The 24,292-nt window shown below is 39.1% G+C and overlaps 1 protein-coding gene across 2 annotated transcripts in view; it reads left to right on the top strand.

Moving 5' to 3' along the window:
* Positions 1-10,786: 10,786 nt before the first annotated feature.
* Positions 10,787-24,292, top strand: part of LOC306762526 (cGMP-dependent protein kinase 1) — a gene marked incomplete at both ends in the record, with an annotated part of 92,304 nt that continues 78,798 nt past the window's right edge. Inside the window, 2 exons of one of the 2 annotated variants that reach the window (XM_079249037.1) lie at positions 10,787-11,043; positions 19,577-19,743. In XM_079249037.1, the coding sequence (XP_079105163.1) occupies positions 10,787-11,043; positions 19,577-19,743 (424 nt within the window). Of the gene's footprint in view, positions 11,044-14,504; positions 14,825-19,576; positions 19,744-24,292 lie in introns of those variants that run through there. The other variant, XM_079249036.1, reaches the window with a different exon arrangement.

Raw genomic sequence — 24,292 nt, 5'->3', positions numbered from 1 at the left:
TATGGTCATCACATGTAACACTGGCATGATCAAGGAGTGAAAGAAGATGAAATATGTTCATACATCATGGGGTTTTCCTGCATAGTAAGGGTCAGAAACAGCTGAGCAGGCACTAACTAGGCTTTTATCAAACATTTTATGATTAATCTTGATAGTAGAGTGTGAACTAGCTTCATAGGGGAGGAGCCTTATGAATGAATATTCAGCTTTTCATTCTACTCCAAGAAAATCATGATAAGTACAAGTATAAGCTGCCGCTCTGACAGTGAAGGGCTTTTTTTGGGATAGAATCATGTTTACTATATGATGGACCTTGGTCTTGAAGGTTTTGGCTTGTAACAAGAAAGAAATTAAAGAGACAACCCAATCTTAGTGGATGCTTGTTTTATTCATACTTTGTTTTACCCGTGAGATCACTGGTTCAGCCATGTAAAGTAAATGAAAAATGGACTGTTCTTATATGGCGTTTTTCTTGCGCTTTATGCACCCAGACGCACATCATGGGACAATGCAGGGTTCAGTGTCTTGTCCTATGACTCTGAGGGCACATTCACGTCAACCTTTTTGAGTCCATTTGCTTGGAAAGTCCTCTTTGTTTGGGGAACTGTGAATGCACCAAACAAATTCTGATTTGGACCAAAGAAGCGGACTCAGCCCGCATGCAAAGGTAGGTTTCAGCTTGTTTCAAGCAGACCAAATACAGGAAGTGGACTGCAGAAAAAATTAACTTCATTTAACATAGCCTTGCATTGTGGGTAAATACATAGCAATTGCATTAAGTCTTCTGTCCCCCTCTGCCACCACCTGGGTGGATGTATGGCTGGTTCTGGAGCGGGGTGGTTGGGATCTGTAGAGATTGTGTTTATGTGATCAAAAAATTTGCATGCTAAACATAGATATGTAAAGCTATCTTTTTAAATTCCCTATGACTGTAAAGAGACAACAAATTTTCCTGGATACAGAGCTGAAAAAGAACATAATATCCATTTTGGTTTTGTCCCTTTTTCTAGCAAACAGTTGTCCTTACCAACTTCTCATGTGAAATTTAGTTACAAAGTCTTTTTGCCAGAAATAGGTACTTTCTGATACTTGTGGGTGTGCAGTGTTGTCATTGCTTTGGCACTGTGGAAAATGTCGGCAAAGCTTTTGTGCCATGTAATTAGGCCTGAGCACCGAAGGTGGTGTGAAAGCCTATTAAAATGCAAGCGTTTCTTATTCTTATCACTTGTCAGACAAATAAATTACATTTTTGGGAGCCTCAGCTTGCTTAAAAACTCGCCAAATTTTGCCAATCCTCCTCTTTGAAATGTGTAAAATTTCATATTTTGGGGTGTTCGGGACTGTTTGGGCAAAGTTGAACAATAGTGCCACCTATTTTAGGTGCCTAACCACATCTTGTCATCAATTTTTATAAAACTTCATACACATGTTCTACAGGCCAAAAATCCTCTTAATCCTCATTTTAACAAACTCCTCCTAGGTATTTTCTAGTACTAACACCAAAATTTGTCAGGATGCTCAGAAAGCATGTTTGATTAAAAGTTGTGTTAAATGCTTACAGACTCCAAGGCATGTAAGAGGGACAGGGCCTCAGTGTTTCCTGTCTCACTATGATAAATAAATTGATATAACTCCCACATAAAATTAAATACCTGGACTAAATTTCAAACATAAGATGCTAGTCTCATCCTGAAACCTGTGCTTCTTATTCATTGGAGTAGAAATTAGCCCCACCCCCTGGAGACAGGAAATCCCTTATTTTAAAACGTAAATGGCCTTGTGTGCTGTCTAGCTGTGGGTGAGGACAAGAGAAGCATGGTAGGGAGGTCATTGGAGGAGGTGGTGGTCGCACAGCGTCGTAGGTGTGAGGGCCTCGAATGCTGCTTGCAGCCTTAATTAACTTTGCATTTTAATGGCTTATATTTTGCTAACCTTAAAAAATTACATGTAATACCTACTATGAAATACTAGAACAAAAGAAGTATAAAATTAAAGAAGTGAAAATAAAGAACATGGGAAGAAAGGAATAAAAAAAGAAAATTAAAGAAACCCCCCCACACACACACACACCCTTTAACCTTCCTTTTCAGTGACAAACTATAAAATAATTTTTTCATTGTCATCACTTACCAACAAACCGACGACGCTGCCTGTCTTTCACCTGCTGCTGCAGGGGAATAACTATCATTATGCAGCTGAAGGAATCTCTATTGTGTCCAACATTTTGAAAACTAATGTGAGGACCTCTTGACCAAGTGCTCGCGTGTGATGAATTGGGAATGAGAATGTATTGTTTCTGCATTGTGTTAGGAAGCTTTATTATTCAACCACACCAGTGGATCTTATTCTCTAACTAAAAATGCCTAGTTTGTGATCTTGTCAAAGATTTGCGTAATGTTTGCCTGGAGGTTAGTTTGGCACACCTAAAGCAAAGAAAAACTGCCTCACACTGACAGTTTTGACCAATTAGCTAAAAAATCTGGTCAGACCAGGGCTCTAGGGAGAGGATTTTAAAAGAGACAGCAGCGTAAACATCACCCCACAAAGTAAGGCAGCAACATTTATCATTAGCGAGAATTTTTTAAAGTACTTAAACCTTTGTACATGCATAAATAATAAAATGATAAATTTCCTGAATAAATCATGCATTTTACTCATCTTTTGCTTGATGAGGAGCAAATCTAGTCGCGACATGATGTGTGTTCTCTTGTCAGTACACTTGCAGCACTTTTAATCCGATCAAGTCTTGACAGAGAGTAATTTTGTCTAATAAGGAGGAATTGCATTAGTCCAGCCTTGGGTTAACAAATGCACAAACTATTTTTCTGCATCACTCTGACACCAAATGTTTCTAGTAGTAATAACAATGTAACAATCATAAATAGAATTTCCTTCATCTCCATGTTTCCTGACGCCACTTCACTTTAAATTGCCAACGCAAAAGGTTTATTAGGAGCCTTTTCATCATGGACATAAGACATAAGACACATGAAAATATCTTCTGATTGTTATTTTCAGTTTATGTTTTTTCATGAAATGTCAACACTATGTAACATATTAAGAATATCATCAATGCCAATTTGTGCTGAGCTTCAACATTCTAAAGCAAAAAAATAGGCAAATAACGCAACTTTCATGCAAAACAGATGCCAACAGTTTTATCTAACATACTTCTTTTTGCCCATGACCTCCTAAACTGTTCTCTTCTTATCAACAAATCCGAAACAAATCACTGCTGATATCCTCACTAAATAACAGTATGAAACAATTGTGTTTCTAATTTGTATTTTATGTTAAAAGTAAGGATGTTGTATTTTTATATTTTTGGGTATTATATTTAGGTATTTTATATATTTCTCTGAGCTCGCAGGGCCACCATGCATGCCACTGTGGTTGTTAAGATTAACAACATTAGTCCACCAGCACACCTGGAATACAGCAAGAGCGCAGCATTCCAAGCAGTGAACCCTGACCCTCTATTCACCTCGCAAACACATTTCTCCTCCCTGTCACACCAAACCGGCACCTATTCTCACTCTCACTGTCATGCCATCGTCACATCGAAGGGCAGGTTTCTATTTTGGTCTCAGTTTGCGGTTAAAGCTGTGCTCTGTGCCCAAGTGCTGAACACAGATGTAGTGAAGTAACAAAGTGACACTGAAGCTTTTCAGAGATTGTTTGATATATTTAAGTAATTTATCCAGAACAGCTGACTTTGTTTTCTGTTTTGTTTATTTTTAATAAATTATTATTTGATAAATACAATGTCTTGGAATTCTTGGCTGTATAAAACAATTTTAAACCAGTCTCATTTTTAATTTTTTACAGATGTTGCAGCACTGACAATACTGAGTTGTTGGCCATTAATAGACAAAAGATCATGGCTTTGTATATAATGCAGTCTTTTTAAAAAACAAAATGACCAGTATGTTTGTCCTTTCCATGTACAGACACTTCTGTCATGGAAAAAGTTATACTTCCACACTTGGAACTGAGAATTTGTGAATTTAAGGAAATGTATGTCATTATGCTACTAAAGCTGTGTCAGACTTAACTGTTGAACTTTGGGAGGACAAAAAATAGTTTCAGTTAAAAACACTTCAAAATATGACATTTGAAAAGTACCCCCTGACAGAAGCATGTTCAATTATCTGAACTAGTCATCATTTTCACACAGATAGTGTTGCAGTATGTAAGACACATGCCAAATTAGCCATTGTCAGTGTGAACCTCTGTGAGATAATCTGCCAAAGTTCACCGCAGAGCTTTTAAAGAGAAAGTAACAAATATGCTAATTTCAGTTGTACTACTAAATTTTGGCAGATTTTCACACTTTAGTGCCCCCTAATGAAGGCTAATTAGACATCTGTCTTCCATCCTATCGTTTCTCTCAGCTCTCTCTAGCCAGTTAAATTCAGTCCAAAGTAGACTCTTGTCTTAAGACATGCTCTGTCCCTTTCACTTCTTCTTTTCCTCATTTCCTTCAATACCATCCTGTTGTATTTCTGTGCTGAATCAGTCATGACGCACATTCAAAACAGCCAGTGTGCTGATATCCAGTTGCTGCCATGGGATGCAGCGGTAATTTCAACCCCAGGCTGAAGAAACAGTTGTTATATGTGGTGTCTTAGCCATAGGACGCTGCAGGGCAACAAGGACTCCAGGTGTATGTGCAATAAGTGTGTCATCAAAACAGGTTAGAAGAACAGAGTTTTAAAGTCAGACAGATAATTCATGAAATAAATTCAACATATTCCAATATATACCTTCAATTTTAAATTAGCACATACATATAAATGATCTTAGTGAGGGCCAAATCAACTTTTTTAAAAACAAAATGCCGCTTTTATCAACTGAATTCTTCTTAAATGTTTCGTGTTAAATTTAAAATGTTTGAATTGTTTTCACTTATTTTGTATATTTGACTAGTTCTTAAAATTTCTGTCCAAATCAGCTCTGACCTCTCTGAAAAGACCTTTATAAACAAAAATGATGACGATTATTATTATCATTATTATTATTATAATAGTAGTAGTAGTAGCAGTAGTAGTAGTAGTAGTAATAGTAGTAGTAGTAGTAATAGTAGTAGTAGTAGTAGTAGTAGTAGTAGTAGTAGTAGTAGTAGTAGTAGTGGTAGGAGTATTAAATATGCATTCAACCGATTCAACATGAACATTACCTTATCATGATGTCTTTTTTTATCTATTTATTTATTTTTACACATACCAAGGCTAAGTTCATAAGTGTCAACCTCTTGGCTCTGAAATAAAATATTTCAGTATTTACCTGAAGGTATCAGCAGTTGGGAAGACTGAAACTGTAGCAGATGGTTTAAACCTTTCAGTTGAAAATAGCTTTACATTGTAATAGGGGCAATGAGAGGTAAACAAAACAGAGGGAGGTAATAAAAATAATCATTATTTCCAAACTTACAGCTATCTTACACTGACTACACACCTTCTCCTCACCTACGCTATCTGATTTTGATGGTTCTAATGCAGGAAGGCAGGAAGGAAGTATCATTATTGCTTTGGCTAAGTCAATTTCCTGAGCTCCAGTTCTATCTATCTCTACAGTGAGTCGAGCGATCAATCAGCAGCTCATGTTACAGTGTGAGACTACATCTATGCAAAGTGAAGTTGTTGTATGATATTGCTGTGAAAACGCAAGCTTTGAGGTGCTACTTTCTGACTTGAGAGGTTCAAAACTAGATTGCTCGGGGAAAAGGCACCCTCTTCACCCTCTCCCTGAGTGCATGTCACTGCTCCTGGGACGGAGGGCCTGGGCAGGAAGTCAGCTGCTCATGTCTCACAGGGACAAGCTGTAGAGATGTCGACAATATCAGGGACTCTTGGGGAAAGATTCTCCGGGGGTGTAACAACATACTGATCCAACCACTGCCACCATTGCACTTACAGAAATCCCCTCTAAGGTTTCCATGCAGGCTGCTGCAATGATCGTGTTTTGGTGCCCACAGGGATTTTACTTTGTCAATGGTTACGTAAATTTTCGTATGCAAGTGTCTGTGGGGGTGATAATGATGTGCAAGCATATGTCTGGGTATACCCAAGATACTGCTCACTCGTTCGTCAGTGTATCTGATGTGTGTGTTTGTGTGTATGTGTATTACAGGAAAACAGTGACTAATGTCTGTCCTCCTCTCCTCCGTAAACTGATCTGTCCCTGAGGCGAGCAAAGGGGCACTGGATTTTCTCCATGCATAGATGCGTTAGAAAAACTGCAACTGCAGCACATGGGCTGCGTTCTTTCATTGTAGCCACGCTGAAGAACCATGGACTCAGTTATGCAAATGTCTCATGTGCAGTCGGAACATTTATCTTTGGGTATCATGAGGTCAACTTGCTGTCCATTACCTAACCCATAACATCCAGAGGAGATGACCCATGTAGTGCTCAGTCAACACAAACAGAAACTGGTAACGCAGCATTACTCACTTTGTGTAAACATGGACATATTCTGGTGTGGAGGCAACAAAAACACACACTCCACAGGCTGATGATGCTGATATAGTCATGGTGACGATGTAACGAGCACTTTCAGGCACTGATGTTGGGCTAAGAGTTTAAGATCAAAGACATTTAAATGAAAAACTGATTGAGGATATTCTCTGTATTTTTGTCTGAATACATGAATACCCTTTTTTTCTTGAATAGGATGTCACTTGTGCTCATTCAGAGCACACATTTCCTCTATTGATATGGATAGAATGGCAAAAGGTGACACTTACTTTACCACTGCCATAATGCACACAGTGTCTGCTGCATACATAATTCATCAATGACTGCTTCCCTCATTGATAACAGCAACCCTGCTCCCCACCTTGTCTTTGAGTGCTGGCTGTATTCACTTTGCTGCTCACAATTACTGTTAAAATGTAACACACTCCACATAGACCATACGTGTTTCCCATCAAGAATCACTGCAGACCAAGGCTGATAACGCTCAGTGCAATTATCAAGCCAGGCACGACTTAAGCGGGTTATCACCAGTCTGTGAGATCAGGATTTTACGACCAGTTATGGAGGTATTCTGCTTCTGGATGCATTTGGAAAAGCTGAGGGAAAACAGGAATGAAGGAAATGCCTAATAATCTGTAATAAAGCTATAAAATTCAATTCAATTCAACTTTATTTATATTTATAAAAGAAAAATAGATTCACTGCGTGTTGCACCACCTCTACCCCATGAGGTGTTTGGAATGATAAAAAGAACGTAGCAGACAAGGGTGAGATGTGTCGAAATACGCCAGCTAAGTGAAGATCTGTTCACTCTATTTTTAACTCAGAATCTTAATGAAACATCCCTCGAGCACCCATGAGCTCCCCCCTTTTCCCCTCCTAAATGAATTAATTCACTTGAAACAGATTGGGGCTGTAGTATGAAAAATGGTGCATAGAAATGACGGTCTGTTTTTTAATGATTAATGGAACAGCGAGAGAAGTGATGATCTATTACTGAAGTCTCTCGTCTCCACAACACATGGAGGATGAAAGAGATGAGGACCGTTGTTACAGTCACTGATCATTTTAATCAGTGAGATACCACACATAATATTTTGCAATGAATTTTATATTCTAATTAATTTAATGAAAGTATTGAATCATTTTTGGGTTCATTTCAGACTTGCCTTGGAGTGCAGTTTGGTTTTAAACTTTTTTCACAATTTTGTTTATGCACAAACCTGAATTTCTGGTATCAAAACTTTTTCATAAGTTCAGTTAATAAGTAAATAAAAAAAACTAAAATTCTAAATTGACACCTTAGGGGCAAAATCAGGGGCAGATCTACAGGGGGGCAAGGGGAGACACCTGCCCCTTTACTGACCTCCCAACACAAATTTTATCCTGAAGTTTTTCTTGTAAAAGCACTTTTTTGTAAGTTCACAAGCCTCTCATAACATTAAATTAAAAGATTCATGAGCAGAACTATAATAATTATAAATTAAATCCCAAGTTGCTGAAAAAAATTAAAACTCTGCATCAAACAACTTACGACTCCTGCAGCGCTTGTGATGCATCTCAGTCATGTCCGGCAGAGTGGAGCAACTGAGCAATTTTCACCAGCTGAAGTCAGTTCCTGAAGTTTTACCACTTAATGTTGAAGATAAATTAAATGTGTACAGAATGAACAGAATGAAGGTGAGTAACGTTTGCTGTTTAATGCATCAATAAAAACCTTCAGGTGAGTTTTAAGGCCAGATATCTGTAGCTCTACTTATGTCGCCAATTTATTTAATCAGTGATTATATTAAAAACAAAATATAGTGTAAATATTATAACAGAGAGACACTTTGAAACTCTTTAAGTTCATTTTAATTGTCACTGTGTTTGTTAGATATCTAAATACAGAGATGACCGTCTAAGCTTGTTGTTCTCAGTGTTACAGAGGATATAGATTTTAATGTTTATGTGATGTTTTGCAGCACAGCAAAATAACTGCTCCATAGGTTCTCCTAAAAGAGATGGCTAATATCAATCCTGTACTTTAAGTTCTTTCTTTTGTACTTATTTTGAGTAATTGTTCTAAAACTTAAGGTCTGGGATATGGCCTATTTGCTCCTGGCAAGTGTATGCTTCATGGCGCCCACAAGTTCTCAGCATACGTTTGACATGTAGGCCACATGTGTTGATGTGAGGTAACATTTCGTGTGGATGAGGTGCAATATTGACTTGAATGCTAGAGGTGCTCATGTGACCAAGAGTATGAACACAAGATTGGTAAATTAAGTAAGTAAGTGGCGGATAGTTTCTAAGAGCATCTCTTGTAGTGACCTTGGTCGCAACTACCTACTTTTTTATAATTGTTCCTTCCACTTCCACATCGACAACATGCATGTCTGACTGACAGTTAGCAACAGATTGATAAACTGTTGTTTACAGAAATGCTGCAGAAATAGTCGTAGTACTGTGTACTGCCCCCTAGTGGTGACATCCAGTGTTGAATGTTTCGGCTGCTGCATGCTGGCATATTTTGCAGAATGTATATACACATATGTGGCTGAACGTAACTTATATTCAAGCATCCATTTCAAGTATAATTCAGGCTTAAGTCTAAATACTGTCCTCCAAAAAAAGGTAATAAGTAAAGTTTTTTAAGTATGTTGATCTTGTTTGGATTTCATTTGGATACAGAGAATTTGCCCATACTACACTGAGGATAATCAATAAGTACGTTTACATTGAGAAATTTTTCTTCTGTCTGACAGAAATCAATACGATTACAGATTGAAGCGGACATGTTTACATGGACACTTGATAAAGTGGCCCGATCGATTGTGTGTTGTGTGTCCTAACACTTTTAACAAATCTTAAAACTGCTTTTTACTCACTGGCCTTCAACCAAGCCCCAAAATTGATCTTATTTGCTCTTATTTGTTCTTATTAGATGTATTATTTATTTTTCATAACTTTTTTTTTAAATTAATTTGTTATTATATTTCACACATTTTATTTTGTTATTTGATGTGTTATACTGCACTTTGGGCAGCTGTAGTTAGAGTTAAATGACCATAAATAAACTTAGGTCTATTATTTTTTATTTGACTTTTGATGTGGACTGATTTGGAAGAAGACAACAAAAAGTATTTTATCAATTAGCTGCACAAACAACTCCTTGTTTTGAGTTTTTTTTTTTTTTAATTTTTTTTTTTTTTTACCATGGATATGCTCAAGATCTGTGGCTCTTTTAAAACTTCCAAGTAAAAGCATTTACATCAGTTCATTTCTGTTTGTTGATGGTGTTCAAATCTTTCCTTTCACTCATCATGCCCCCATGGCTAAAGCAAGAGGAGAAACTCCACAGAATCTGTCAGAATGAGGGTAGAAATGCTTGTATTGAACAGATTGTGGTATGATTTAAACCACCACTCGAATTAAAAATGGATTTCAATAGAGGTCCGTCGGATGAACTGAGTAACTCGCTCAATGCTGATTGAACTGTGATCAATCATTCAAAAGTGCTCCATGTAAACTCAACTAATGCCACCATGTCTAGACATCCTGCTCTTCCTTTTCCACACCATGGAAAATTTTCCTATATCCGACAAATGATTACAAAGATATCACGGGAGCAAATAAATAAAAGCCATGGGAATATGAGGGTCATGTGCCATGAAGGTGGCTTACTTCCACTTCACTGATGTGTGCATAACCAATAGCTAAGTGAACGTTGCAAACAAGCTCAAAATGCAGTCCTCTGTCCCATGACTCGAATGAGAGAGCGGAACAATTGATTTTTGCCATAGGTTAGGTCAGGGAGGTGATGTGTACGCTTTTGTTGCCCAAAGAGGATGTGCACATAAACAAATATTGGACGGCAGCAGCAGCAGCAGGAGCGGCGGCGGCGGCTTCCCCTGTGGTGTGTTTGCAGTGTGAGAGGCGGTGAACTGCAGGAGTTGTCTCGGCTCTTCAGTGCCAAGTTTGACGGCCTGTGTGCGCCCTCTGAGAGGAAGAGCTTTGTTGTAATTGGTTTCTCAATCTCAATGAAGGATCATCAGCGGCTCCCCGGAGACTTGGTGGACCGTAGCGTGGCGCTGCTCCAGCAGCCTTCCGCTCGCCAGCTTTAAACGCCCGCTTTGCTTTTTTTTTCTTTTTTTTTTTTTCTTCTGAAATAAACAAGTGGGCAGTGAAGGGGGACTCTCGGAGCATCATCACCCTGCGCGTATCTAGACAGGGATTTGGGTCGGTTTTCGAAACCTGTGCTGGGAGTTCGTGGTTTTTGGACACATTGTAGGAGAATAGTGGCAAAGTTAAGCGCAAATTTCAACATGAGTGACCTAGAGGACGACTTCGCCAAAATCCTTCTGCTGAAGGAAGAGAGGATACGGGACTTGGAGAGGCGGCTTGCGGACAGAGAGGACGAAATCCAAGAACTGAAGAGAAAATTGCACAAATGTCAGTCTGTTCTGCCCAGCGCTCAACTTATTGGACCTCGGACCCGCAGGGCGCAGGGCATCTCCGCGGAGCCGCAGACGCACCAGGACCTGTCAAGGCAGACGTTTCGGAAATATCCCAAATCTGAGTGGTAAGAGGGTTTCAGCTGGCTGTGGTACTTTATTACTTCCCTACGCCCATGTGCCCGCTGTGTCCCACCTTTCTTTTCTGCTCTTTCCCCCCTCCCCAGACGGAATCAAAATATGTTCCATGAAAGCTTTAAATCAATAGTCGGCTGTTAACGTTCTGCTCCAATTTGACAAATGGACGTGCATGTATTGATAAAAAAAAATATACACACCCAAACAAACACATAAATACACAAGTTAGTTAGCAAAGTCTCTTAAGTTTCTTCCACATTTTGGTTTCTTTTCAACACCCCACCCCCATCAGTCACACACATGCTACACACACACACACACACACACACACACACACACACACACACACACACACACACACACACACACACACACATCTTTATCTCCTATGATTGGGAGCTTTGCAATGAATGAATGAATGAGAAATTTCATTCTTGGGGCCAATGACGCAGCTTCAAGGCAAGCTCCAGAAAGAGCTCCTAATTGATCAGATCCATCATGGCAGTCCCACAGGACACAGACTGGAGGAAGTGCTATGCATTATTGGCTTTTAGTAGCTGGACGCTGTGGACCCAAAGTGCATGTCTGAGGATATTTAATACTCCATTAGAAAATGCTTTGTTTGACCATATGCTTCCTTCATCACCTACTCGTTTTAGGTTCAGAGTAGCTAATTTTAAGGGTTTCACATGAGGCCTGAAGCGGAAGTCATCACATTCAGTACCTATCATATTCAGTCTAATCTTCATTCTTTTCTGTTTTTTTAAGGGAAAAAAAAGTTGAACCATTTACTCTATCTTGATCTCCTATTCATCCTGCTCTGTTTCTCATTGCTTAACAGGACAAATGACTTGTCCCTCTCACAGAGTCAAACACAAGCAGTAGCGGTCTGATGATGCAACATGGCAATGGGGTTAATTTTTATTCAGGAAGCTAGACAGTTTCCAGTTTACATTTGCATTAAGAAAACGTGGGGAAACTCCTTGTTTTTCTCATTAGCAGATGGGATGTTCAGTGTACCTTGAAAAAGCATCTTTAGCTCACAAACAGACCATTCACACCTTGGTCTGGTCTGGGTTTCAATGAGAAATACCCATCCTAATAACTAACAAGTCACTGTAGCAAATAACTAACAAAGATCTAACATATGGGCCTTTAATCATCTACTGTCATCCTTTCTCTGACCTACAACCAACAAAATAGTTAAATTAATCACTTCTGAGCAGATGACTCACAAGAAATGCTCGAATAGGTCTGCAGTGAACAAATAAGTTAATTGCATGTGTCCACAGACGGAAATGGGCATAAACATGTGTGGATGCATGCAAAGCACCCCTTAGATGATTGTTCTTGGTGCCATTGATGTCTGCAGGATGTTCATTGTGCAGGGTCAGAGACAGTGTGACCTCCCATTAGAGTCAGGACATGGCACCAGGCGGCGGTGGCCCGCCCTGCTCCTCAGATTACAGCAGCATGGAGCAACGGATCCAGTTTCTATTGATCTGCATAGGAAAAGGGCTGAGCTGGATGACTAGAGAGGTGAAATTTAAAGCGCAGAGGATCTTTGAAGGACAGTAGGAGGGCCTTCCGATGTTGGGTGGATCCAGGGATCCAGCAGTGGGCAGACTGGAGCTGAGCTAGAGGGCACCTGCGGTTCCTGATGGAAATTACAAAGTCAGCTTCGCTGCTTTTCAAGCTTCCCTTGACAAAGATAAAGAGTAATTTAGATTTTAATGAACTCAGAGCAGAACGGATTCAGACTTAATTAGAAAATGTGGTGTTTTTATTAAGAGCATGTAAAAATGAAGCTTTCAGGAGGGATTGGGCACAGTGGCTTTGTTACATTAAAATTTCACAGAACGCTTTTATTTGCACTTTCTGTGTGTGATGTCTGAGAACAGCTTGGCAGTGTTTGTGCTTTGATGCTGATGTGCTTTTTTCCCCCCTTTATTTTCTCATATTTGTTCTGAGGAAACATCTAAATAATTTAATCTCAGAAATACACATTTTTTACTTACATTATACGAGTTGCACATTTTCTATTAACTGAATGCATCCCAACATTCTCTGTCTAAGTCATATGGCTAAGAGGATAAGCATATAACAACATGTCTTATAACACAAGGGCCTTTAATCATGTTCAGGCTCTTGTAGAGAGACACACCCTTGTCATTTTCTTCCTGCAATTGATTGTTTAACTCACCACAAGAGGGCAGCTGTGATCTTCTCTAAGCTTTTCTACCTCCATTCAGATTTGTTTACAAGCATTGTCTCTGGAAAAAAAGAACCCTTATTCCACCACACAACACTCAGGCTTATCCCCACAGCCTTAGAAATCTCATCCCCTCGGCTCTCCGTGCTACCTGTCAAACAGAGCCACCCAGCAGTAATTGCTGTTCTACCCTCAGTAACTCCCAGTCCTATCAGATTGTCCTTGGCAGTTTATCCTCCTCTGAATTTGTCCGGCGTGCATGGGGGCAAATGCTGCTCTCCGAGCTTCAGATGACTCATTGGGATCATGTGGACAGACACCAGCAGCTCTCTGAGTGCAAACAACACCAGATTAGATGAGGAATGTGAAGCTGCTGTGAGTAGTCCTGAGCCTGAGTGGCTTTGGCATTTTCATCTTTAATGCTGCTGTTTGACATCCTTTAATAGAACTGCCTCTTCTATCATTACCTGCTAGTCACAAAGTTCATTTGTGGAAAGTGGAACCACATGCTTCCATAGATTAAATTAATATATGTCTTTCAAAGCACCAGTTGATCTTAAATAGATTTTTTTTTTTTTTTTTTTATCTTTATGCAGAACAAAACAAGAATTTCAACACAATACAAATAGAAGCACCTCCTTTCTGAACTGGAAGCAGGTTTACTTCTTTTTCGCTGAGGTTCATTAAGTTTTCCATCATCTTCAATTTCCATTAGGGCCCCTATTCTCAGCAGCCCCAGGGCAAGTTACAGAGGTATGATGACTGAACTGTGGCTGTATTCACTGACTTCATTATTTATGTGAGACGAGCGCTGCTCTTTCTGGAGTGGCAAGCTGCACTGTGCCACGGATTCCTGTAGGCGCCCTTCTCGCCACGCGCTCTCTCCGGGTCGCAGCCTGACGCACTAGGGGAGGACGGTCCTTCGCTGTCACACCGCTGAGGGAGGGAAGGGACAGAATGCAAGACAGAAGCAGACAGAGGCAGTAAACTTTGCATGATTGTGCCTAAGATGCTTTATGGACTCACCTTGGTAATTGCGTTTACACCAGACTGCGCGTTCTAGCCTCAGTTCATCAGCATCTCTGACGAACAGTGGTGAGGGATCTCCCCATCAGCAGAGACTGGGAAGCATTCTCCGAAGCTGTTCATGCCGGATAAAGTTTGTGCGCGGCGTGGTAGAGGAGAGAGGATAAAGACTCGACTGCACACCTTTCGGTAAACTTACTGAGAAGTCGCTCGTCGCCGCCGCTCGAAATGGGCACCTTGCGCGACCTCCAGTACGCGCTCCAAGAGAAGATCGAGGAGCTGCGCCAGAGGGACGCGCTCATTGACGAACTGGAACTAGAGCTCGACCAGAAAGATGAGCTTATACAGAGGTTACAGAACGAGCTGGACAAATACCGCTCTGTCATTAAACCCGCAACCCAGCAGGTCCACAAGCAGAACAAACTGCAGGAGCAGCAGCGGACAAAGAGGCAGGCGATTTCAGCCGAACCCACTGCCTTCGACATCCAGGATCTTAGCCATGTCACCCTGCCTTTCTACCCCAAAAGCCCACAGTAGGTGTCCAAACTCTACTATTACTTTAAATAACCACCACAGTATTAATTTTGCTTGAGTTATGTGCGTGCTTATCTTTTACCACCTGTGTGATTCCTGTGCGTAATGTTGCGTACGGAACAGCAGATACTTCACCTGTAGCGCGCACACAGAAGGGATCCTGATTTTTACACACTCCCACACAAACGCAAAAGGCACGCGCTGAATCGGGCACACAATGTGAAGAAGATGTATGCCACTAACTGAGCCAAAATCAGTAAATTATAGTGACACTAATCCATAGCAGCACGATCAGGAAACACACGGGTCCAGATGTAAATGAAGAAATGCCAAATGACTGGAAATTAGGTGGATGGTGACAGCAGCTCTGTGTTTTGTCCCGGAGTTCGTTTTATACAACTTGTGACTTCCTAACAGTGTTATAGCCTCTCTATTTATGTTTACCTTGTGTCTTGCCAGATGATCTCTTATCTATGCAAACTCGCAGACATGCTCTTCTGCTCAGCTTGGTGGTCTGGATCTCCAATATAAGACCATAATTAAAAAAACAAACAAAAACAAAAACAAAAACAAAAAAAAAAAACATGCAATCCAGCTGCCTTCATACAATGAAATAATCAGCAATTTTCAGTTTCCCAGTTGGAAAAAAAAACATTCATATTCTTATATCACTCTGCAAAGAGGATATGTTCAATTTTCTGGATGTATTTAAACACTTAAAGGTGAAACAACATCAGAAAAGAACTCATTTAAAACGTATGCACCTGCTTGAAATAAACTTAGCAATTCTTGTCTAGATATTTCCAGCATAAGACAAACAAAATTAAATTAGTAATGTCAGATATGAGACTTGTTATTCCACTGATCCCCCACCACACACAAACACACTCACACAAACAAAACCTGAACGATTTCTTCAAAGTAGATTGAAAATTTAAATGCGCTGGCTGAGCTGCAAAAAAGAAAATTAAACTTTTATGTATCTGTCAGCTCTACAACATTAAAAAAGATTCTTCCCTTCTTTCTTTTGTCTTTTGGTGTCACTTCTGCTCGCTGGCTTGCAGATGCAGATGTGGAACCACACCTGAGTGGCCATTTATGATGACAACCATACACCCTAATCAAAGCTTGTGTAAAGAGCTAGCTCCTCAAAAACGCGTTGGATTGTGCTTGAAAACTTGTGTTGCATATCTACATTAATGACTTTATGAGACGATTTCATCTGAGGAACAGATTAAGAATAGAAAATCTTTTAAAGAGCCATCATGTGACAGCGGTTCTGGTGATAATCCTCTCAAGAATACTCAAAGGTACTAAAAATGGCCTTCTTATCAAAAAGCTTGTTTTTACTTCAATTTTCTGCTAAATGTCTGCCACACATTTTCAACCTGTTCATTAGCTAAAGGATGGCATTCAGTTTATTATCTCTCGTCTAATAAGCATAAACATGAAAACTGTGATGGAAAAGCAGACAGACTTTGAAATGCAAATTAGCCCAAGCAGATTTCGGAACTTCGGCATTACTATTATCTAACATTTATCTTGGACAATTTAGCAATTTAGGATTTTTCTTTACAGATAAAGAGCAACTATTTGAATCTAAATATTTTTTTCCATGTGCCTGCTTTTTGTGATGCTTTTCTAACATAAAAAAAACAAAACAATTGTTTCACCCAGAGCAGATTTAATTATCCTTTTATCATGAAGTACAGCAGTGCCCTCACAGGCAAAAGTGCTTCATTACATTTTCTTTGTTTTTGTTGTTGAAGTGCAGCGATAACACATGTTGCATTTGGCCAAGTGTTACACTTTTTTCATTCATTCTCACCCTGTTTATCTTCTTTTACAAGGCCTGTGGTGCATTCTTTACGCATAAGTTATTCATCCCTCTCTCTCAGTGCCTCTCTCTTACTTTTCTGCCATCCCTCTTCTTTTTTCCTTGTAAAAGAGCATATTTTCTCCTTTTAAGGAAGGCTGAACTTGCTCAGCCCAAACTTCACCAGTGGATGAAAGCAAATATGTCATTCTCACAAAGCAGTGGGAGGCAGATGTTTTTATAAGGGTCTGGTTGGAAGAGGTTGCTCAACTATAGCCATGGTCAGGATTGAAAGGCTTAAAGTCTCCTGGGTGTAAATATAACAGAAACAGGGTCAATGAGGCACATTTCCAGTGCGCTGGAGGTCAGCTTTAGGAAAAAAACAAAACAGAAAAAAAAAAATCCAGCTTGTTCATGTTAGCAGAGTTAATTTGCTGACAGTCTCCTACGGCAATGCATAAAATTAAGCTTTTATTGAAACATGACCACAGCCCCAAAACCAGGACTTCTTTATTAAGGTTATCTTCCCAAAATGTAATAAAAGAAGAATATTAAAGCCAAACGATCTTATCTTCCTGCTTAAAAAAGGAAAAATTGAACAAAGATAGTGGGGTGAGAACCGTATAAAGAGGTAAAATCCTTATCGTCTCTTTTTAAATTTGTAGCAGTAATATGTCTAAACTTGTAAGGAACGAATAAGAGTATGCAATATGTAATATTGCATGTAGCTGCTACATATTGCATATATTTGCAATATGTAGTCGCTATATATTCTCCCAGGTTTAAGGCGAATAAATTTAATTCATTCTCTAGTTTGCATAGTCCAATTAAGGGTTGTGGTCCCAGCAATCATCAGGCGAGAGGCAGGATACACTCTGGATAGGTCACAAGTCCCTTAGTAGGGCCAATACAGAGAGACAACCAACCATTCATGCTCATGTTCATTCCTTGGGAGAGTTTAGTGTGAAGAAGATGGCGTACCTGAAGCATACACAGGGAGAACCTGCAAACTCCAGCTGCACCCCGCCCAATAAAATGGCTAGATATTTATAGGCCCGTTAATTCAGTCTCTTAAGTCTTTTACATGTCTCTAAGCCGACAGGAGGATTGGACATGATATGGCCATTAGGGTTGAGTATATCTGTCCATAAATTCAGCCTCAAGACGGTGCTTTGATCTGCTTGTGTGTACTTTTCTGAAAGTTACACTACTGAACTTAGGAAAATTGTCTCACAGAGGCTCATTGCATTTGATGTTGACCTCACTCTGTTAGTTCAGGTAAATTTTAAATTCATTTGTGTCACCTAGATCTGGCTGTATATGTTATGACTGAGCCTTCCTTCTAATTATAAACCTTTGATGACTTTTTTCTTGTTTCTGTAGTATTCTTCTCAATGCGAAGGACAAATCTTAAGACCTCTGCTACTGACATCTCAGCATTTGAGACTAAACCAAGACTAATAATTCCCCTCATGAAATATACAAAACGCAATGTGCTTGAAATATGTCAATGCGTGTGTTTATAACAGGGATTTGCAATACATGCCAGCAATGGTACCTGCTTTTCAGAATAGACTGGCATCTCTCCTCACACTGTTTTGGCAGTCTTACATGTAAAACAGCTACACAGTTGCACACTGTTACGCAACTATCTGATTGTGTGTCTCATGATTTACTGGCGAGGCAGATACGCGTGACCTTAAAAGTTCAATGTGAGGAGAAGTTATATGCTAACTATAAAACACTAAGATATAAACACACGAATGTGCAGAGGAGTTTGTTTTAATAACACAGATACAGAGCCTGGCACTTGAATAAACCTGTGCACTGCTGATGCTGAGGCTTGACGCTCTGTTTGTACAGTTGTATGGTTTGTGGAGACCTCAGCTGCAGGATGGAGGTAGCAGAGAACTGCTTCATAAATGTCTTCCATACTGTTTGCCCTTTCAGCAGTAAGTTCTCCAGGTGATCAGTGTTGACGCTGTACTGAGAAAGGGCAATGATCAAAAACCGTGAGCTGGTTGACTATAGTGGTTGCGGTCGATAGTGGGTGTTTTCTCTGTTATTAGGGCATGAAAGCTTTCCCTCTTTCTAAGTGTTCCCCTCTGTGGATGCCAAATGTAGTAAACCTTATTCATTTAGCTGGCATGTTAAAACCAGCATCACAGTGCTCAGTACAGAAACTCATACTGTGTGCTGACATACTTTATTGAATGAGCGATCCCGACTCACCCTGGGATCTCAACCATGTCACCACCTCTATCTATAGCAGAGAATCAGACTGGTATTTGCTCTGAGGGTTCATACTTCACTACATGTCGCCTTCATTCACCTGCTGTCAGCACACTGACACCTTTTCTGAACAAATATCTCCCCATCAGGATGATCAGCGACATCTGATGTGTACTCTTTCACTTCAAAGATAATCCTCTTCAGCCATAATGTCCTTTGTCAAACATTTATCCTGCTTTTCCTTTTTGCAAGCTTGAAAAGTACTTTCCTACAAACGCATGTAAGCTTTAAAGTTAATTTCCTCTCTCTTTTGCACATTGATTGCAGAAAATGCGTACCTGCGGAACGCCCTACTGACTGCAGTCTGAAGGCCAAATTGGCTTTCATAAGTGTCCCCTGAATGGAAACAATCTGCTTCCTTTAGGCTTGGATTTAGCTATTTATCAACTTGTTCCAGCATTTGAGAGGGAATGAAAAGGCTTCACCTTGACACCTTTGAAATGAGGAAATGTTGTTTTTCTTTTTTAAAGCTGCATTGCTCTTTGAGTTGGACTGTAATTGCCTTATAAATAGTCAACATGCTAAAGAGATCAATGCCCTTCCAAATATTTTAATGCCAGGCAAGGTTTTTGTTTTTGTTCTTACTTGAACTCATTACAGCTTTTTAAAATGATGGCCTCATTTTCTTTGACTTTGCTTCCAGGTCCAAGGATCTGATCAAGGAAGCCATCTTGGACAATGATTTCATGAAGAACCTGGAGCTGTCGCAGATTCAAGAGATCGTGGACTGCATGTACCCTGTGGAGTATGGAAAGGACAGTTGTATCATCAAGGAGGGCGATGTGGGTTCCCTGGTCTATGTCATGGAAGGTAAATACACACACACACACACACACACACACACACACACACACACACACACACACACACACACACACACACACACACACACACACACACACACACACACACACTGAGGCCAAATATAACATTCTGAGAATACGCAAATGCATTAAACTGAACATCACCAAAGTAAACGGGCAGATAAATTAAAAAAAGTATAAGTATTCTCTTTAAAAAGTTTCTATTAGATCTGTGTGTGTCTGTTTTAAAAAACCTCTTCATGGCAATCACAGAGAAGAAATGAAAAGGCATTATTGATGGGTTTCTGCAGGGTGATGAACTAAAACTCAAACACTTTGTGAAGCCGTATTTTTCACTCATGTCACATTGATTTTATATTGTATAACGCTGTGTGCCCACTGAGTTCTTTATGCTTCATTTGGTTTCAGCTGTATTGCTTCAGCATGTGGTTTATTTTAATTCTTTTATGTAAATTGGAGTGTGAAAGCTCTGGTGTCAGGAACAACAGCACAACATTCACTCTGACTCAGATAGGATTTGACAAACACCTCTGTAGTTCATTTCTGTTGAGCCATTGTCCCTGACAAAAGGTCTGAGCTTAGTGGAAATGGCCTCACTCAGTGCCTGGGAAGGTAATTGATCATTATATGAAGATTGAATTAGACATTCACAGACACGGTTCAGACTTTGGGCTAAAATTCTGTTATTGTGACTAACTCCCACGTATTGCTTTAATTGGTGATAAGCAAATTAAATAAGTTTGTTCATAATATGTTTTTTTCAAAGGTTGAAGTTAATTAAAAATGTAAACTTGTCTGAGTTACCAAATTCACAAAAGACAAGTCCAAAATGATTTTAGAGTTGTATTCAGCTCTCTGCTGCAGATAAAAAAAAAAAAAAAAATTCACCTGATTTCACGTTTGTGTTGTTGTGAAACATATTTTTATGCACCATTCACTTTGGATGGATAAACAAATGAGTTATTACTGATTTAAAAAAAGATATTTGAGTTTGTTGGTTGCTCGGTAATACACTGCCATCACCAAACCTGAAAACTGAATAAACATTCTCTGTATTTAATGTGCAACACATCATTTGAAGTTTGGTTTTTAGCACGTTATATCATCTACAAAGACTTTGTCAGTTCTTCCTCGGTCTGCTTCCTTCAGTAGGTTTCTGCTTCTTTCTGGTCGCCTGCACTAATCTTTGAGGTCTTTCTGTGTATTTCCAACATTTAAGGCAAAGGGTGTCATGGAAAAATACTCTTGAGGCTTTTTTAAGTATACTGGGGATTTTGAGATGTGTCTTAGTTTCTGTTGCAGTTGTAGAAGGGTTGTGATATTTATTTCCAGAAATTTGTTGGTTTTTTAATTAATTTTTCATTCTGTCATTTAAATATTTCAAATACCTCAAGCAGAAACTCAAACTCAGTACATGACTGATCCCATAAGAACCCAGCATAACATATATGATGCATGCAATTTCTTAGACATTCGGCATCACTTTATGGTACAAACTGCCCTTTAATGGACAACAGAAAGCAGAAGATAACACGATAAAACTTTTGACATATCACATGGTAATCCATTGTAAATATCCCTTGGTACTATTTTATTTGATATTTTGTTAAAGAAACAAATAATGACTCAATATATATATATAAAAAATGGACTTATCTAATAATTTTTTCATGGGTGTTAATTCCCTCGAAGCACAAGCAGACACAAGTGGCTTTCTTGTTACAGGTTTATTTGTAGACTTCTCCACAAATGACACCATGAAAACTGAAGAAAAATATTAAAGAAACAAAAAACACAGTGTCAATTTAACATACACACCACATGCACAGCCAGTAAATAACGTTTTGAAAAGTAAAATATAAGTAAACAAACAAATACCTCGCTGGCTGCATGCTCCTTGCAAGGGAACTATTCAGTCCTTCAGAAATGTCCCAGTCAAAATCTTTCACCCTGCAGCATCTAATTTCTGCAGGTGCTTGTACCCTGCTTATTGTCAAGTTCTCACAAGAGCAGCCCAACAGGAAATAGCTTTAGGTGTACCAAAATAAAAGCACAAATACCTTACACTTCTTTAACTCTGTGATAAATTAAACTTAAAATTCCTAATTATTTACTAATTACAAGGCAAACACAAATATACAATATTGGAAATTAAACAACTGTTCTAAACAACGTGATTACCACAGTTACAATGGGTTTGATCTTTATTGGTAATAAACCAACTCTGACATAAAACGTATGAGTGTTTGTCTTATTAAAAAGCAGTTATTCTGCATCTTGTTTGTCTGAAAGATCTTTGCTCATATCATCCAAAGGTTCAACTTGACCTAAGTCATTCCACAGAGCTTGTTTCCATAAATATGTCAGCCTTGTTCAGGTGTTAATGTGCAAACTTCTAATGCCAGATTTTATGATGATAATACAGTAGAGACGTTCTTCTGAACACGCCTCCATTAAGTTAATATTTGATCAGTTTTTGCTGCTCAGTGCACCACGTTAAGTCTTCATGAAGAATTATGGCAGTCAAATTGAGTTTTAAATTGCTTTTCAAGCAATCTTCTCTAAAAGTTTCCTCTTCCTTCCACACCTCAACATTACCTCCCCAAGTCCTGTTTTTCCTTCTTTGCCATATTCTTGTAGTCTTTTCACTTGTCCTTCCAACTCAAAAGGGACACAATACTGCTGATGCTCAGGGCAACGTCTGAGGAACCAGTTTGTGCATTAATCTTTAAAAGTTGTATCACTTAGCCTTCATCAAACGGATCATTAAAAAGGCATCGCCTTAACTAGCCGATTTAGTTAGGATTAAAAGCATCTAAGGGTATTCAAATTCTTGCATAGTTTTCCTGACTTAACTCATAGAAAGGATGTCTTATCTCTAATTTGCCTTTTGAGGTTCCCATCATGTAGGTAGATAGATAGATAGATAGATAGATAGATAGATAGACAGACAGACAGACAGACAGACAGACAGACAGACAGACAGACAGACAGACAGACAGACAGATAGATAGATAGATAGATAGATAGATAGATAGATAGATAGATAGATAGATAGATAGATAGATAGATAGACAGACAGACAGACAGACAGACAGACAGACAGACAGACAGACAGACAGATAGATAGATACTTTATTCATCAAGGGGAAAGACTGAGAACTACATTATGTTCAGTGGGTTGAGGGCAAAAAACAGGTATCACCAGACTGTGCCTCAGGGGGGCCTCGCGTTCTGGAGCGACAAAAAAACACACCTCATATAGAAAAAAACCCCACATATTCAAACAACCATAACATTTAATTACAATAACAATTTTTTTGACCAAGTATGCCCAAACATTTGCCCCCCTGAACCACAGTTTAACAGAAAGGAATATAAATGCATGAAAGACCACTTATAAAACCTGTTTTGAGATTTTAAAGTACCCATTAATAATGCGTAAGAAATGCATTATTAAGGACTGAATCTGTTTTAAGTTAAAAACTGAAGCAACATGAGCTATGGTTGAGAAATCAGTGGGGGAGAACAACAAAAAAAAACCATTCTCAGTCTGTGTATTGGTAGTGGCATTTAAAGGTTGATATTTTACTATGAACGAATAAGGAAAATTGATTGTTACCTCAGTTGTTGGCCACTTACAATTATTATTGGGTTTGCTGAGACATTTCCTAAATGCTCCATGTGGTCAAACGTTAAAAATAGGTTTATGGCAAAACAGAAGCACATTGAGAAGACCTGATCCTTACCCAGCTAAACAAGCCGTTTTAGTTCAGTTCTACCATAAATCTTTTATTTTATTAATAAGATAGTTTGCAAATGGTTCTTCTCAAACTCATACTGGACTTTTTCTTTGGTTTAGGCTGTGTGTAAACACCCTAAGGGTTCAATATTACTTCATGCTTTGCTCTGAAAGGTGTACTAGACATTTACATTCCTCAAAAGTGAAATTCCCCTCACTAAAATGATTATTTCAAAAGGCAACTTTTAGCAGATGTAAACACATTTTGCTGATGATACCACACCTCTGTACATAAAGAAGGACTCAAAGGCAGGGCTCTGGTGATAAAATATCTATGGTTCTTTTGCCTAAGCAAACTCTGCCTTGTTCTTATTCACTTTGCAAAACAGGGTGTCACTCTTTGACCTTATCTTCAGACTGCAAGTATGCAAAGAGTTTATGCAAATCCAATGCAAAACACAACTGTGGATTGTACACCAGTAATCTGAGAAGAAATGTTGGCATTTGGGAAGTTCTGGGGCTCTGTAACAAAATTACAGATCGTGTTTTTATTATACGAATTGCCAAAAGAAACAAGAAATGCTATTATTGCTCACTCCATCAGGCCTGGTTGAGTACAAGAGCTTTAGGTGTAAAAGTGCAAGTAAACAGTTCAATAATCAAAAGCCAGAGTGCAAATCTCTAAATACGGAGCCTTGAAATATGCAGTCATGGATTTCAATCTCTCCCCCCTGCAACAAAGGTTTTGAGAAAATGATTTTTCCAGAGGTGACTTGTCATACGAGGTCACAAA

The sequence above is a fragment of the Telmatherina bonti genome (genome assembly GCF_933228915.1).
Source record: "Telmatherina bonti genome assembly, chromosome: 11".
Classification (NCBI taxonomy): domain Eukaryota; kingdom Metazoa; phylum Chordata; class Actinopteri; order Atheriniformes; family Telmatherinidae; genus Telmatherina; species Telmatherina bonti.
Note: the sequence above shows the minus strand (reverse complement) of the source record. Positions and strands in the feature narration are given on the sequence as shown.